The sequence below is a fragment of the Heloderma suspectum genome, chromosome 11, assembly GCF_057233095.1.
Source record: "Heloderma suspectum isolate Gila_16-S chromosome 11, 16-S_ref, whole genome shotgun sequence".
In the NCBI taxonomy this organism is placed as follows: Eukaryota; Metazoa; Chordata; class Lepidosauria; order Squamata; family Helodermatidae; genus Heloderma; species Heloderma suspectum.
In genome coordinates, this window is record NC_139468.1 from 40240430 (window position 1) to 40254685 (window position 14256).

The 14256-nt window shown below is 42.0% G+C and overlaps 1 protein-coding gene across 2 annotated transcripts in view; it reads right to left on the bottom strand.

Moving 5' to 3' along the window:
- MEGF11 (multiple EGF like domains 11) overlaps positions 1-14256 on the bottom strand; it is a 432367-nt gene that overhangs the window by 305037 nt on the left and 113074 nt on the right. For both annotated transcript variants that reach the window (XM_084817481.1, XM_084817482.1), the window contains exons 2-5: positions 13471-13574; positions 7350-7473; positions 2229-2330; positions 236-336 (exon numbers count right to left, since the gene is read on the bottom strand). In XM_084817481.1, coding sequence (XP_084673607.1) covers positions 236-336; positions 2229-2330; positions 7350-7465 — 319 coding nt within the window. In that variant the 5' untranslated portion in view covers positions 7466-7473; positions 13471-13574. The remainder of the gene's footprint in view (positions 1-235; positions 337-2228; positions 2331-7349; positions 7474-13470; positions 13575-14256) is intronic.

Here is a 14256-nt window from a genome sequence, read left to right on the forward strand (position 1 = left end):
AAGAGACATCATGGACAAAGCCACTCTCCCCTCCTGAGCGTCCAGCAGTGCTGGCCCGGTGGTGCCAGCATAAACCATGTCATTTGCACAGTCTACTTTTCTTGCTGCCTGGGCAGGAATGTGAGCCATGATTAAAATTGCAATCCACACGTCTGCAAGTTGGACAGCAACTGTATCAAATGGTCCCATGCCAGCACCACCTTCTTCCAAAAAGCAGCAAACCTCATATACATACGGATGCAGAAGTCTCCGCTTTCATAATATCCCGGGCAGCACTGGGATCGTCGCCGATACATCGTCCTCAGTCCCCTCCGATATGCCGTTTTATAACTTATTCTAAATTGCAGGACAGAAAAACACCATTGGAAATCAATGCCTACAGTTAGAATTCTATTTGTGTTATGTTACTGCAAGGTTGGGTATGTCCAATAATTACTTTAAAATGTGCAAAGGTTTTTGATATTTAAGAGGATCAATACAAATTTTGAATCCTACAATGCAACTCGGGCTCTATACTCTAATCAGATTTCTGTGTGTGTGCGTGTGCGTGTGTGTGTGTGTATGTATATGACAGAGAGCAAAAATCAAAATCTTTTGTCTCTGAACATGCAGCTCACTAATAAACAGCAGTTTGACATGTTGTACAAAATACAATGACAATTCTCTAGCACACTCCAAGACAGTTTTTACCACCAGGCAAAGCGTGGCATTTTTTTAGCCCTCAGTACCCCAGCATCAAAGGGGAGTCCCAACTAATTGGCTAGATACCATGGCATTGGTGTCAGAAGGAACCATGTTATCTGTCCAACCCATGTGGTTTTCAGTTAAAAATATTACTTTTGCTATGATGTAGGAACCAGAATATGAGAAATAGCAGCTACCCATAGCAGATGATATTAACTGGTCCATGAAGTCATACTAATGATATACTTTTGAAGAATATTTTTATTAATATCACTTTATCATCGCCCTTGCCAGTGCTGTATAGTGCTGTTCCAGTAACCACCCTTCTAAATTCTGTGCTCAGAATTCTGCAATCTGCATGCATTCTTCCAATTTGAATATTTTATTCTACTTCTGCTAGTCATGAGAACTATACACCCAACCCTGGAAACTCTGATTGCTCATATGTACCACCTTCCAGCTTCCAAGATCTTCACAGACATCCTCAGGCTTTGTAGCCTAAGGACTAGAAGCATGTTTTTAAAAAGCAAAACAAAACATCCCTCTACCTTATTCTCAACCTGTGGCCAGTACCAGTTCCATATTAATAAACACAACCCTGACAACACTTTTAGTCAGAGCAGTAGACTTAATTATGAATAATTACACAACACCCTTCCTAGTCTGTTTTATCTCAGAACTGATTCATAAATGAATGTTCACCATTCAGATGACTGCAGTATCAAATGATATTACCCCAAAACACAATGGTTTTCATTGGAGCCCATGATTCACACTGTCAGCTGCAGTCATCCAGAGTGTCCACTTGATTTGTAAAGAAACTGAGTGATGTATGCACATGTGTGAATCATGTCACATAGAATCATAGTATAGTAGGGTTGGAAGGGGCCTATAAGACCATCGAGTCCAACCCCCTGCTCAGTGCAGGAATCCAAGTCAAAGCATCCTTGACAGATGGCTGTCCAGCCTCATCTTGAATGCCTCCAGTGTGGGAGAGCCCACCACCTCCCTAGGTAATCGGTTCTGTTGCCATATTGCTCTGTCAGGAAGTTTTTCCTGAAGTTCAGCTGGAATCTGAACCGGCTGAACCTCAGGAATCTCAGGTTATTCAACCTGAGGTCATTGTCAACCTCAGGTTAGCTACAATTGTATTACTTTTGGGTTTAGCCATTTTATTTTAAACAAAAATGGAAAGAAAGAAAGAAAGAAAGAAAGAAAGAAAGAAAGAAAGAAAGAAGCTAGAAGTGAGGGCTGTGCAAACACACCTCTCATTTTCATGGCTGCTCCTATTTTATTGCAAACTCCCCTAAAATTAATTTTAAAATTTACAGCGCCAAATTGGTCACGTTTTCAAAATATCAACATTTTCTCCTGAAAAATCCATTTTCAGTCTCTTTAATTTTGCAGGAGAACTCTGGCACAGAGAGTTCTATATTTATCCTCAGCACCTTGATAGCCTCACCAAGGCTTAGATAAAAAGACGGTTATACCGAGAAGATGAAACGGCAGAGGAAGGTTTGAAATATCTTCCGATTGCCACTTACCTGTGTCGAGTGCACTTGAACCAGTTCAGGATATCCGTACATCTCGTATAATAGATCTGATCAAAAGGGTGTGCGTACGATTCCTGAACAGTCACAGCATAGCTAGAAACGGACAATGAAAGGGGGAGAAAAGGTGGATCATTACTCTGTAAAAGCTTCCCTCCCTCTCTCTTATATATTAAAACTCATGCTCAAAACACATGACTGCTGCAAGTCACAGAAAATATGGGTGACACAACCCACTAGTACCCAACAAATCAAGTATCATATTTATTTATTTAAAATCATTTATACTCTGCTCTTCATAAAAATTGATTCTTAGATGGTTTACAACAATATAAAAAAACGAGCATAAAGTTAAAATACAGACATACTAAAACACACACACAGTAAATAGCTTTTGGATTAGATAAAAGTCTACCTAGTCCAGTACCTGCCCCACCAGTGTCCAGCCAAATACCCTTTTAAAGCTCATATGTTAAGGCATGATAGCACCCCCTGTTTATTACCAGATGCTGATGAGAACTATTTCTTTACCAGTAAGTTAAACCAATTAGGGAGTCAATTAAGGGCCCATATAGGCATTCAAGTGGCCTTGGCATGAGCTCCCTGGGCAATTTGGTCCTTAACAACTGCAGAGTGGTAAGGAGGATTTTAAAAGTACACACCAGGTGTAGATGTATAGTACAAATGTCAGGTAAGAAATCCACATTTCCACATAAAGCCTTTAAGTTAACCACCTTAGTCCTCACCCCACCCCACCCCACCACGAAACTGAAACAAAGCTCAAATACACACAGCTACCACCACCTAGGTTCACATTCACCCCTCTTTCCCCTCACCACTCTTTTCCCTCCCTACTTTTGTTGCTTGCATCACTATTTGTGATGACACATCTTTAATTTAGCCTTTTAAATTATGAAATTTTAATGTTTTACTGTTTTTATGCTCTTTTTTATTGTTAAGGTTTTATTGTTTTAAATTGTTTTACACCGCCTTGATGGCTTTTTAGCAAATAAGGCAGTATATAAATGTTAATACCAACAAGAACAACAAATCCGAATTTAGAGCGTACACTCCATGGGGTAGGCCTCCCATCTTCTTTCCTTATGTTACTCTGTAAAATGCATTACAGTGCTCTATAAATAGGCACACTTCACATTTTCTGAAGTGGTGGTTCTGCATCAGAAGATAGATTCTAAGGCTGCGGCTTCCAAGTCCTGCATGGCCTGTTTTGACGCAATTGAGTCCTCTTATGCTCCAGACAACAGGTAACTACTCCCAAACGAAGGGCTACCAACTGATCCAGGAATTTATTTAGTTGACTTTCAGTTAGGCTACAATCCTATGGGCAGTGACCTGGGTGTAAGCCTCATTCAAACTTAATGGGACTTACTTCTGAGTATATTATATATAGTATATGTATAGGATTGCACTGTTCATTGGTTAAATAGCAGGTGTAAGTTGAAGAAATATCCATATTAGCCAAATCTCAAATCAGGTACCTTTTTGAGATAATTAAAGGAGTGTAAAATTGCATGTAATGTTAGCTACCACTCTGTCAGGAGGCCATATTTAATCATTTTCTTTTTCATAACCTGCTCTTTTTCATAACCTGTTAAGATAACACATCAAAACCAAAATAGTCCCCCCAGCCCTGCAAATAAACAAGGTGTATCCTTAACTCACAGCCCCAGTAACTGAAATTGGCCACTACCAATTAAATTCATTTTAATTTCTTAGCTCCTGATGGGCGAAAACTGTGGTGGGAGCAGAGGCTTGCCAAGGGCCCTCAACTTTCGAATCTCACTGTCTCCACAGTGTGGAGCAGTAAAGAACAGGCAAGTTTCAGAGTCCTCTCTGACAGGAAGCTTCTGAGGCAAGGAAAAAAAAATATCCTTGTAAAGAGAAATGGGCAAATGTAAACTGACTGAAGCTTGCCGCCTTCAATAAAAAGAAAATATTGAAAAAAGCTCTATGCCCTTAAATAAAACCATATCAGATCTTCTTCCTCCTGGGACTGTTCGGTTTTTACTTGTATACAAAAAAGCTAATTAAAAGCACATATTAACATAAGGCTGTCGAGCCTTCCCAGCATGGTAGGATTCCAGCACTTCATTTTTATGATGAAGGAGCAAGCATCCTAAATGACAGGTATACCAATCAAATAAGAGACATTTTTTTTATTAAAAACAGAAGACAAATCTCTGGGGTTTGATTTTTCACTGTTGTTCATTTCTAAATAGAAACTATTTTAATCTGAGATAATTTGTAGCAGAAATTAACTAGTAATTGGGAATCATAAATTATGAGCTAAGCAGTGGGTATCCTTGTTGCTGTTGTTGTTCCCTAAAAAAACTTCAGCATTCTGTTAACAGCTGGGTAGTGACATGAGCCAGAGGGCCATGTAGTGCTAGAAGAACAGAAAATGGAGGAATTGGATCAAGAGGCCACAGTTTAATATGCATTCAGTGATAGGTGGCCAATAATTTTTCCCCACGTACAAGAACTGCCATGTCAATCTGACCAAGGGCCCATCTAGTCCAGAATACCATCTGCAACTCCCAGAAGACAGAGCTGCCAGCCAAGACAACCCCTGGTCAAACCTCACCTTGACCACAAGCTAATTGGGGTGACAAACAACTCTCTCACAGCCTCAGGTCTCCCCATCGTAAACAACCAAGAAAAAAACAAAGGACCATGGCTCAGCAGTAGAGTACATGCTTTGCATGCAGAAAGCCCCAGGTTCAATCCCCGGCATCTCTAGGTAGGGCTGGAGAAACTCCTGCCTGGACCAACGGTCTGACTCAGTATAAGGCAGCTTCCTAGATTCCTCACAAGGTTGTTGTAAGGGTTACTGAAATCATGTGTGTGAAGCCCTATATTGAGTAAATTTGGAAGGGAATAACCTTTTTGACTTAACTGCACTCTGATGAAGCACAGCAAGACTTGACGTAATATGGACTTGATGACCTTGTAGGCCCCTTCCAACCCTACTATTCTATGATTCTATTTAATTCTTACTGGTCTGGAGTGTTTCTATCGATTGTTCCGCTGTCAAGGTTCAATTTTCTTCAAGGTCCTGACACTCACACTGTTAAGAGAATTGACTTGTACTAGGGTCCTGTAACACCATGATCCTAAATGAAGGTATCAAATGTTGACCATTGATCTGAGCCTGGCATCTATCTGGAGCAGGAGCCTTTGTGGGTTCAAAGGACCCCATACTGGAGATGACCATTGTCACATTTTAGGCTCCTTTTGCTCACTGACAACCATTTTTATGCCAATGTGCATGCAGGATTTCACCCTAAACTGGGAAGCAATGTCAAGGTGCTTGTTTTCAGGATCAGATTTCTCTGATTCACAGTTGCGGCTTCCCAGAAGATGCTATCTACCGAGAGTTGAACACATGCACACACACACCGCTCTGTGCAATGAAATCTCCTACTGGCAAAGATACCAAAGCAGAACATATTTAGACAAGTCATTATTAACATAAAACCCCCAGTCATCTTGATTATTATTTTATGATCCTGTTTGCTCCTCTTGACCTCACCCTAACTCAATCTTTTTGGCTTGATTTATTACCATCTAAGTATCACAGTCATCTTGGCGAGGGCAGCCAATCAATTCTGGTATTTAATTTTTGTTTCTCCTTGATTGGGTCCCCGGGTTGCTGACTTCCTTCACACAAAATCAATATTGTATTCCTGGGCTTGAAATGTACTTTGCCTTGATGTGGAACTGCAAACAATACCAAATCACAGGCTCCATTTCCACCCACGTTTGCCCTAGAAGCCTGTGTGTGGTATGATCAACATCCTTAAAAAAAACCCTAATAAATCTGAGCATAATGGACTTCAGAATGCAACTAAGCGCTATTTATGTTGCTTAAGAAGATTCATGCTCATTATAGCATAAGCTGAGACACATTTTTTAAGAGCCCATTCTTGGATAGAACAAGCATTATGCCTTGTTCAGAACATTTGCTAGAAAAGTGGAGGTTTCAAGGGAGCAAAATCATGGCCAGATCTTTCAGCCTACCCGTTTGAAGTTCATCTAGGTTTGGAGGAAAAGAACACTGCCTGTTACCTATCCTTTGGAAGGTAAATTTTCATGAGCAGTTACTTCAGTGTAATAAGTCAGTAGCGTTCAATTCCCTAATGGCACAATCCTATGCATGTTTAGACAGAAAAAAGTCCTGCAACTCCCAGCATTCCCCAGACAGCTGTAGGACTGCACCCTAAATGGCTTAGCGCCAGATTACACAAATGATCACCTCCTCCCATATTTACCTAGCTGGATCCTAAGACCTTCTTCAGATGGCTTTCTCAGGGTACTCCAGCAAATGAGGTACACCTATTTACCTACAGGTACACATATTTACCTAGCTGGATCCTAAGACCTTCTTCAGATGGCTTTCTCAGGGTACTCCAGCAAATGAGGTACACCATTCACCATTCATTTCAAATGAACACCATTCATTTACAAATGATGTAAATACATATATACAATGTCCAGTATTATACTAACTGGAGTTCAAATGGAGGAGAAGGGGCAGGAATACACAATCCTCCAAAGAGGAATGTGCACCCCTACACCTGTATGGCTTTTCCATAGCACTCTTATAGGAGAAGAACAGTACAGGGTTTGACTAAATACTCTATTCAGTCCAGGAGAACTGCTCGTCCTTAAAGGATGCTGTCCATTGCATCTCTGCTGCTCTGGGAAAAGCCTCTTTCCAGTCAGGAAACATGCCCAGTTCAGGAACTCACACAAAAACACAGCAGGGGAAGTTGGGTCCTCATGTGTGTAAGAGTAAGAACTAGAAATAAACATTTTAAACTGTGCCTCCAGCATTGCAGCTGTGTTCATAATATGAATCTAGAAGGATCAGTGTTGAAAGCCCCTCTGTGGATGGCAACTGAGGGGGCCTATTTAGCGGTGGTGTGCTGTTCATGGAATGTGGTGCCCGAGGAAGTTTCAATAAGTTTGACTGCATTTTTATAGTCATTTTATATTGAATTATTTTGAGAAGTGCTTTGGATTTTTTAAAACACAGAAGTAGTATATAAATATTCTAAATGAAATAAGGGGGTGGAGGAAGTAATGCATTACCTTTCCCAGTGGCTGCAAACATTTGGGTCGTCTGGGTTTAAGGAGATGGTTGTTTTCAGAAGAAGCGAGAGGGCAAGAACTTTGAGATTCCACCACAGGAGTAGACAGAACATCATTGCTGTTCCTTAACGAAAAAGATAAATGCATTAGACAAGCAAGCAACTGTTTTCTACCATCTTATCTAGCCAGTTATACCTTACGTTATACTTGCACATTTTATAGCCCAGAAGGATATGGGTAAATCAGAAGGTGGAAAGAACTGGAATTAAGTTGCCTTCTACTACATTCACACTTTAAAAAACAAAGCAAAAATGACACCCCATGACCGGGATTTCTCTCGCGCATCTCCAAGCCCCATTTTTCAAGGATTTGTTCCTCATCACCACCCCAGTAGCCAAAGAAGATTTATTTAAAAGAAACCTGAAAGCAAAGAAGCTATCATCAGCAATATTTTTTAGTGATTCCTATACTCTCTTTTTAAAATAAAATGAAAAGCTTCCACTAAGGCATTACAATATCCTACATTCCAACCCCAAGGAGGAAACCAGCTTGTGTTCATTTTAACAGGGTTTACATGTGTCAATAGCAAGGTTGCTGAATCTCCTAAATACATGATTACTATATGACAGATGGAAAATCAATTGAACTTTCAGTTCTTATTAGGTGATGGGAGACAGAAATCATTTGTGTTCCAGGCAAAGTTTCAGAAAGTTCTCATTTGACCTAAAGCTTTAAATGCCCTAACAAACATTTGAAACTATCACTTTGTGCTCTGAACTGTTACAACTGCTCACTCACAATATTCTCTTGATAACACTCTACGTACATCAAATACGAATGACAAATTTATACGTACATCAAATACGAATGACAAATTTAGCAGCAAACCAAGATCAATAATAAGACCATCCCTGCCCTCAAGGCTTACAATCTAAAAGACACAGCACTAAAGGAAAAAAGGAACGGAGAGGGAAAAGGAAAACGAGAAAACTCAGGCACCAAATCCTAGCGTTAAAGGGTTCTTAGAAGGACCACCTGTAATGCTGTAATGGAGGTTGATGCTGCTCTTCATCTTAGCACAACTTGCTGGAATAGAAAGAGTTCAAAAAAGAGAGGAGCCAAAAATTACTTGTCTCCCAGCAGAGTTGATGGTTTGACCCTGTTCCACATCTCTCCTTATTCTACAACCGGATGGCATTTCTGGCAGTGCTAGTGCTTCCTCCCTCTGGAGGACAGCAAAGTCAGAGCCTGGCCATTTCCTGGGAAGATATGCAGCTCTAGGATCCTTACACAGCCATGATGTTTAAGAGGTGGGATACCAGGGTTCTCCATGGAATCTAGCCTAGCCTTTTTAATGCTATAAATACACAAAATAATAATAAATAATTTTCTTAGTGCAAGCAATGGGGGTGCTGGGGTATGGAGAAGCATTCATTCATGTGAGCCTCTAACTGCAGTTAAATGGTATGACAGATTTATCACCTCAGTGAGGATTAGTAAAACCTCAATAGAATATTCACTTCAAGTTACAAGCCCTCATCAACATAAACTGATACTTAATGGACATTCTAGAGCAGGGGAGCACACCATTAACCACATAGAGGACTACTAACCCAAGAGGGTCGCTTTGTTATGTTCACCACAGAAAAGCATTTTTATTAGTTTTAATTCAGTTTGTTTAATCCCTTTTCTAGCAACCCACTTTTTCTCTCTGCATCCTATAGCACATGCTCTCTCCTCTCTTTGCACTACCACAGACCTGCACCCACACTGAAAAGTTTCCTCCCTTTTCTGTGCATGTTCCTCCACCACCACCACCAATATCTACTCTTCTGCCAAGTTCAGGAGCAATAGCACACCCAGCGATTCTCACTACACAAGGCTCCGCAAGCCCAGGTGGACTGTGCAGTGTAACTAGCTGGATGCTAAGGACCAGGGATGTTGACCCCAAATCCAGCATGTGTGTCTGAATTAGAGATGTAATATTTCCAGAAATTTTGAGGTCATGGAAAAAAACTGTTTTTTTCTGGGGGGTTTGGAAAAACTGGAAATATTGGAAAAATTGAAAAATAAGCAATACTTTTTTTAGCGCTCTTCACAGATCTGAAGTCACTTTGGGAGCAATCCTATGGCGATAGGCGGGAGGAGCGCGTAAGGGATCGTCTCCCCCACGTTCCAGCTGCCCTGCATTCATGGCTAGATGGCCGATTTTGGTTGTCTAGCCGCGGGACATCAGATCGCAGGGTGGAGAAGCCGGACAACACACGCACTCCCCGCCCCGTCCCACCCCTGGGAACACCCCCTTTCTTACGAGCGCGGATCGCAGGGATGATCCGCGCCGCCTACGAGATGGCAGGGGAGGGGGTGGGAAGCCAGTTCTCTGGGAACTGACCAATCCTATGGCCATCTAGCCACTGTCTAGCAGCCATAGGATTGCACCCTTAGTTGCTTTAAGACTGCCTTCCCCCACCTGGTGCCCTCCAGATATTTTGGACTTCAGCTTCCATCAGCCTAAGAAAACATGGCCAATGGTCAGGGATGCTGGCCCCTTTAGTCCAAAACATCTGTAGGGCACCAGGTTGGGGAGGGCTGCTTTAGGAACATAAAGCAGCCTTTCTGTTCCTAAGGTTATTTTATGTATGACTTAGTTTGCTCATAAAACTGTCATTTCATTTTAAAACGTTTAAAAGTAAACTCAGTAAATTTGTAATTATTGTCTGAATAGATTAGAACTACATTAATTGACTGCTACAGCATCAGAAACACAGGACTGTAGAACAAAACCCAAGCTGTCAAGAATGCACATTTACTGTCAAGAATGCACAATGGTGACTCTACTCACATGTTGGGAAATGGAGTATAAATGTCTATAGGGGAAAAAAATACTTTAGATCAATAATTTTAATAAGGAATGAAAGAACTAACTATGCTGGGAATCTTACAGAGAGGATTAAAAATATATATATTTCCCCCATGGCTTCATTATTTCCAGACAATGTACAACTCTAGCCTTTCTATAAAAGTGTTCTTATTACACAGTTTTTAGAAATCATTTGGGGGGGAGTAAAGGCTGGGTCACAATACAGAAATACTTCGTCTTAATTCTAAAAGAAAATATTTCATAATCCAAAGCTGTTCAATTTTTTGGAAAACAGAAACAGTCCTCGGAGAAAAAACAGGAAAAAAAAACTTTTTTCCTGATTTTTTCCATTTTTTCCCCAGGCCTTCACATCTCTAGTCGGAATGCAGACATTTTTCCATCCCCACTCCAACTTTTGACAGGCTTGGATGGGCCTGAGACATACCCACAAAGAGGTGGAAAGGGTAGAAAAAGTCAGTATTTTAATTATCCTGGGATCCAATCTTCCATTGTACAGGCCTGTCCTTCTTTATTTTATTTATTTACAATATGTATACACCTCCCGTTCAGTGAATTCAAGGCACTTTACAAAATTACACAATACAAACCCCATTACAAAAACAACCAGCAGATAAAAAATACAGAGCAGCCAACAAGATTTTAAAGGGCCTAAAATACTTTAAAAACTTGGAAGAAAAAAAGGATTTTGCCTGGTGCCTAAAGGAAGCAATGTTGCTGCCTGACTGGCCTCCCACAGAAGGTGGCCATGGCCGAGAAGGCCTTGTCTCTAGTTGTCTGCTTCCCCTGTAACATTGGTGAAGCAGAGACGATCGGATGATCTCAGAGAAAGAGAGGACTGGTGGGTGACAGGATGGAAATGGAAATAACAGGCCAGGCATCACCAACCCAGCATGGCTCTAGCAGAAAAGATCAGCCAGCAAGTTTATGTTTTGAAACCACCTTAGTGATGCATTCATTGCATAAAAAAAAGGTAAAGGTAAAGGTGTCCCCAACCAGTCGTGTCCGACTCTAGGGTGCGGTGCTCATCCCCGTTTCTAAGCCGAAGAGCCAGCGCTGTCCGAAGACGCTTCCGTGGTCATGTGGCCGGCATGGCACCTATTTATCTACTTGCAATTTCTTGCTTTCGGACTGCTAGGTTGGCAGGAGCTGGGACTGAAGACGGGAGCTCACTCCGTCACGCGGCACTCGGGTCTCGAACTGCTGTCCTGCCGACCTTCCGGTCTGCAGTTCAGCGTCTTAACCACTAAGCCACCGCGGCCCCAATTGCACAGACTTGGTCAAATATCTCCTTCTTTTTTGTCCCTGGTTCCTTTTGGAGGGGGCTGGGGGAAGTAACTATCATAGTGACACTTCAAAGAACTAAAACCCTGATGCTGCAGTTTCACCTGCAAAGCACTTTGTGTAAGGCAGAGGCACAGGCAAATATATCAATTTGGGGGAGGGGATGTTCACTTAGTTAACATCACACTTAGATTTTAGGGGGCTAATGGAGAGATTTCCATCCCCTTGTGATGAGACTGATGAATGGGTGTCAATGGGATAGCCCAGATAATGAAATTAAAGAAGAAGCAAAAAGGAGGCCTAGCTGTATGCAAATAATTTGATGAATAACCAACATGCACACGCATACACATGACCCGATCAGCTATAATAACAAGAGGGCAACATGAGAAAAATTTCCTCTGTGCAAGATTTGCCTCAGCTACCGCACCTCTCAAGACCACTCTGAAGTAGTCTCTTTGGCCTAGTTCTCTCACTTCAGGTGGCCAACCTGCATTTGGGCTGTACCACTTCGCACTGCAGGGGCCGCGGTGGCTTAGTGGTTAAGACGCTGAATTGCAGACCGGAAGATCAGCAGGACAGCAGTTCGAGACCCGAGTGCTGCGTGATGGAGTGAGCTCCCGTCTACAGTCCCAGCTTCTGCCAACCTAGCAGTTCGAAAGCAAGAAATTGCAAGTAGATAAATAGGCACCACCTCAGCAGGAAAGGTAACAGCGTTCCGTGCACCTCGGTGTTCAGTCATGCCGGCCACATGACCACGGAAGCGTCTTCAGACAGCGCTGGCTCTTCGGTTAAGAAATGGAGATGAGCACCGCACCCTAGAGTCGGACACGACTTTTTGGGGACACCTTTACCTTTTTACTTCGCACTGCAGGTGACACAGCACTGAATGCTCCTCCATACAAAAATATCTGCCTCCACACGGAAAACTATAATGTCATAATTTTCCTTGGGCTCCAGTTCAGCCTTCTTCCTGTGGCTTATTACCTCCGTGAAAGTGAAGACTTAGCTAGGCAGTCAGAAAAAGGCAAGCAGGGAGAATGGTTTCAGGACAACATTTTGAGAATTTGAACTGGAAGATTTTGAGCCAAAAGTTCCCGCAGGAGAACTTTCGGCTCATCTTTAGGCCTGTCAAATTTTATGGGCATGGAATCGGTGGAGAGAGTTTCAACCCAATTCTCACTCTCACATTGTCACAGAGGCCACTGCCAGAGGTAGAGGTAGCCTGGCTCCTCCAAACCCAGACACAGCCTGCAGGTCTTTAGAACAGAGGGAAGGATGGTATGCCCACCCCCTGGAACCAATACAGTCACCAGGCCCCAAAAAGGACTTAGGTCAGTCATGCACTCAGGGGCACTATTAGGTAGGAGCTAAACCTGACCCTGGTAATACCAACGTCTGGACTGAGAAAAGGTCCCCTCACCCCATCACTCCAAAATATATGTGTCCTAGTCTGCAGCCAGTTTACTTTGTGCCACAGAACTCAAAGGGAGCCACTGATGACTGAACCAGACCCACTCTACATGAACAGGGGTAGACAAAAGATAGATCTCCAGACATTCTGGACTTCATCTCCCAGAAGCCCCTGTTAGCAAGGCCAATGGTCAGGAATGCTGGAAGTTGAAGTCCAAAATATCTGGAGATGTACTTTCTGCCCACCCTTGCTTTAGCACATCCCTTTACACAAGTATACCTCCTGCTGAGTTGAGGCACGAGGCTCCATTGGGCCCCTTGCTTCTGGAAATGTATTGATCATCTGGGACACATTGGTATGTCTGCACATCAGCCTTAGGGAAAAGGACCAGGAATCTGATCCCTTTCTTGGCCACCTGTCAAGGATGATGTCTGTGCTCATTGTATATCCAACGTGAACACTATTTAAAATCAGGTATTTTTGTTGTCCAACTGAAAAAAATAGATTTCAAGGAAAATTGAATTTGCAAGTTTTTACAGTCTCACCTCAGTGCACTGCCACTCCTCGCAGCTAAGAATTTGTCAAATTTGGTGACTTCATTGGCAGGAGGAAGAACCTCAATCCAGGCTTTTCAGATGTTCTTCAGAAGCTGCAAACAGACATTACAAACACAACTCAGTAAAGCAAGGGGAGGAGTTGAAGTGAATTGAGGAAGAAAAGCAATAAAAAAGCATATGCTTTCTGTGTCATAATGAGGAATTCAAGATTACACACAATACAATACCAGAGGATTTGCTCAAGTAAACACAAAGTACAATTTTACTAATAAATAAATTTACAGGAGGTGGGAAAGGGATAAGAAATGTGGTCTATGAAAAAATGCTAACGACTCTGAATGTACCTTGTAAACATTTGTGATTTGCCTCCCAGGGAACCTACCATCAGTGAACCGCAGCTGTAGTTAGTTTCTCTTTCCCCAGGTATAATGTTTATTTCCTCAGGTATGGAAGGCATCCCCCCATCCCCGCTCTGTTTTTTTCTACTCTGTCAAAAAATTGTGTATTGACATACAGTACTGTGCAAAAGTCTTAGGCCACCATTAGATTTGTTGTTTTAGCAATGGTATAATGACCATATATAATTATTTCTCAGTCTCTTCATTAGAATACAACCAGAAAATACAGGAAATTTGTATGCAGTATTCAACAATAGGAAAAAAATCAGAAAAAAACAGCTTCCATTGGCCAAAGTGGCAAGTATTTGGTGTGACCTCCCCTTACACTAGAGTAATAGCAGGCGCCTGGCCAGGAATGGTCTTCGTGGAAGGGTAG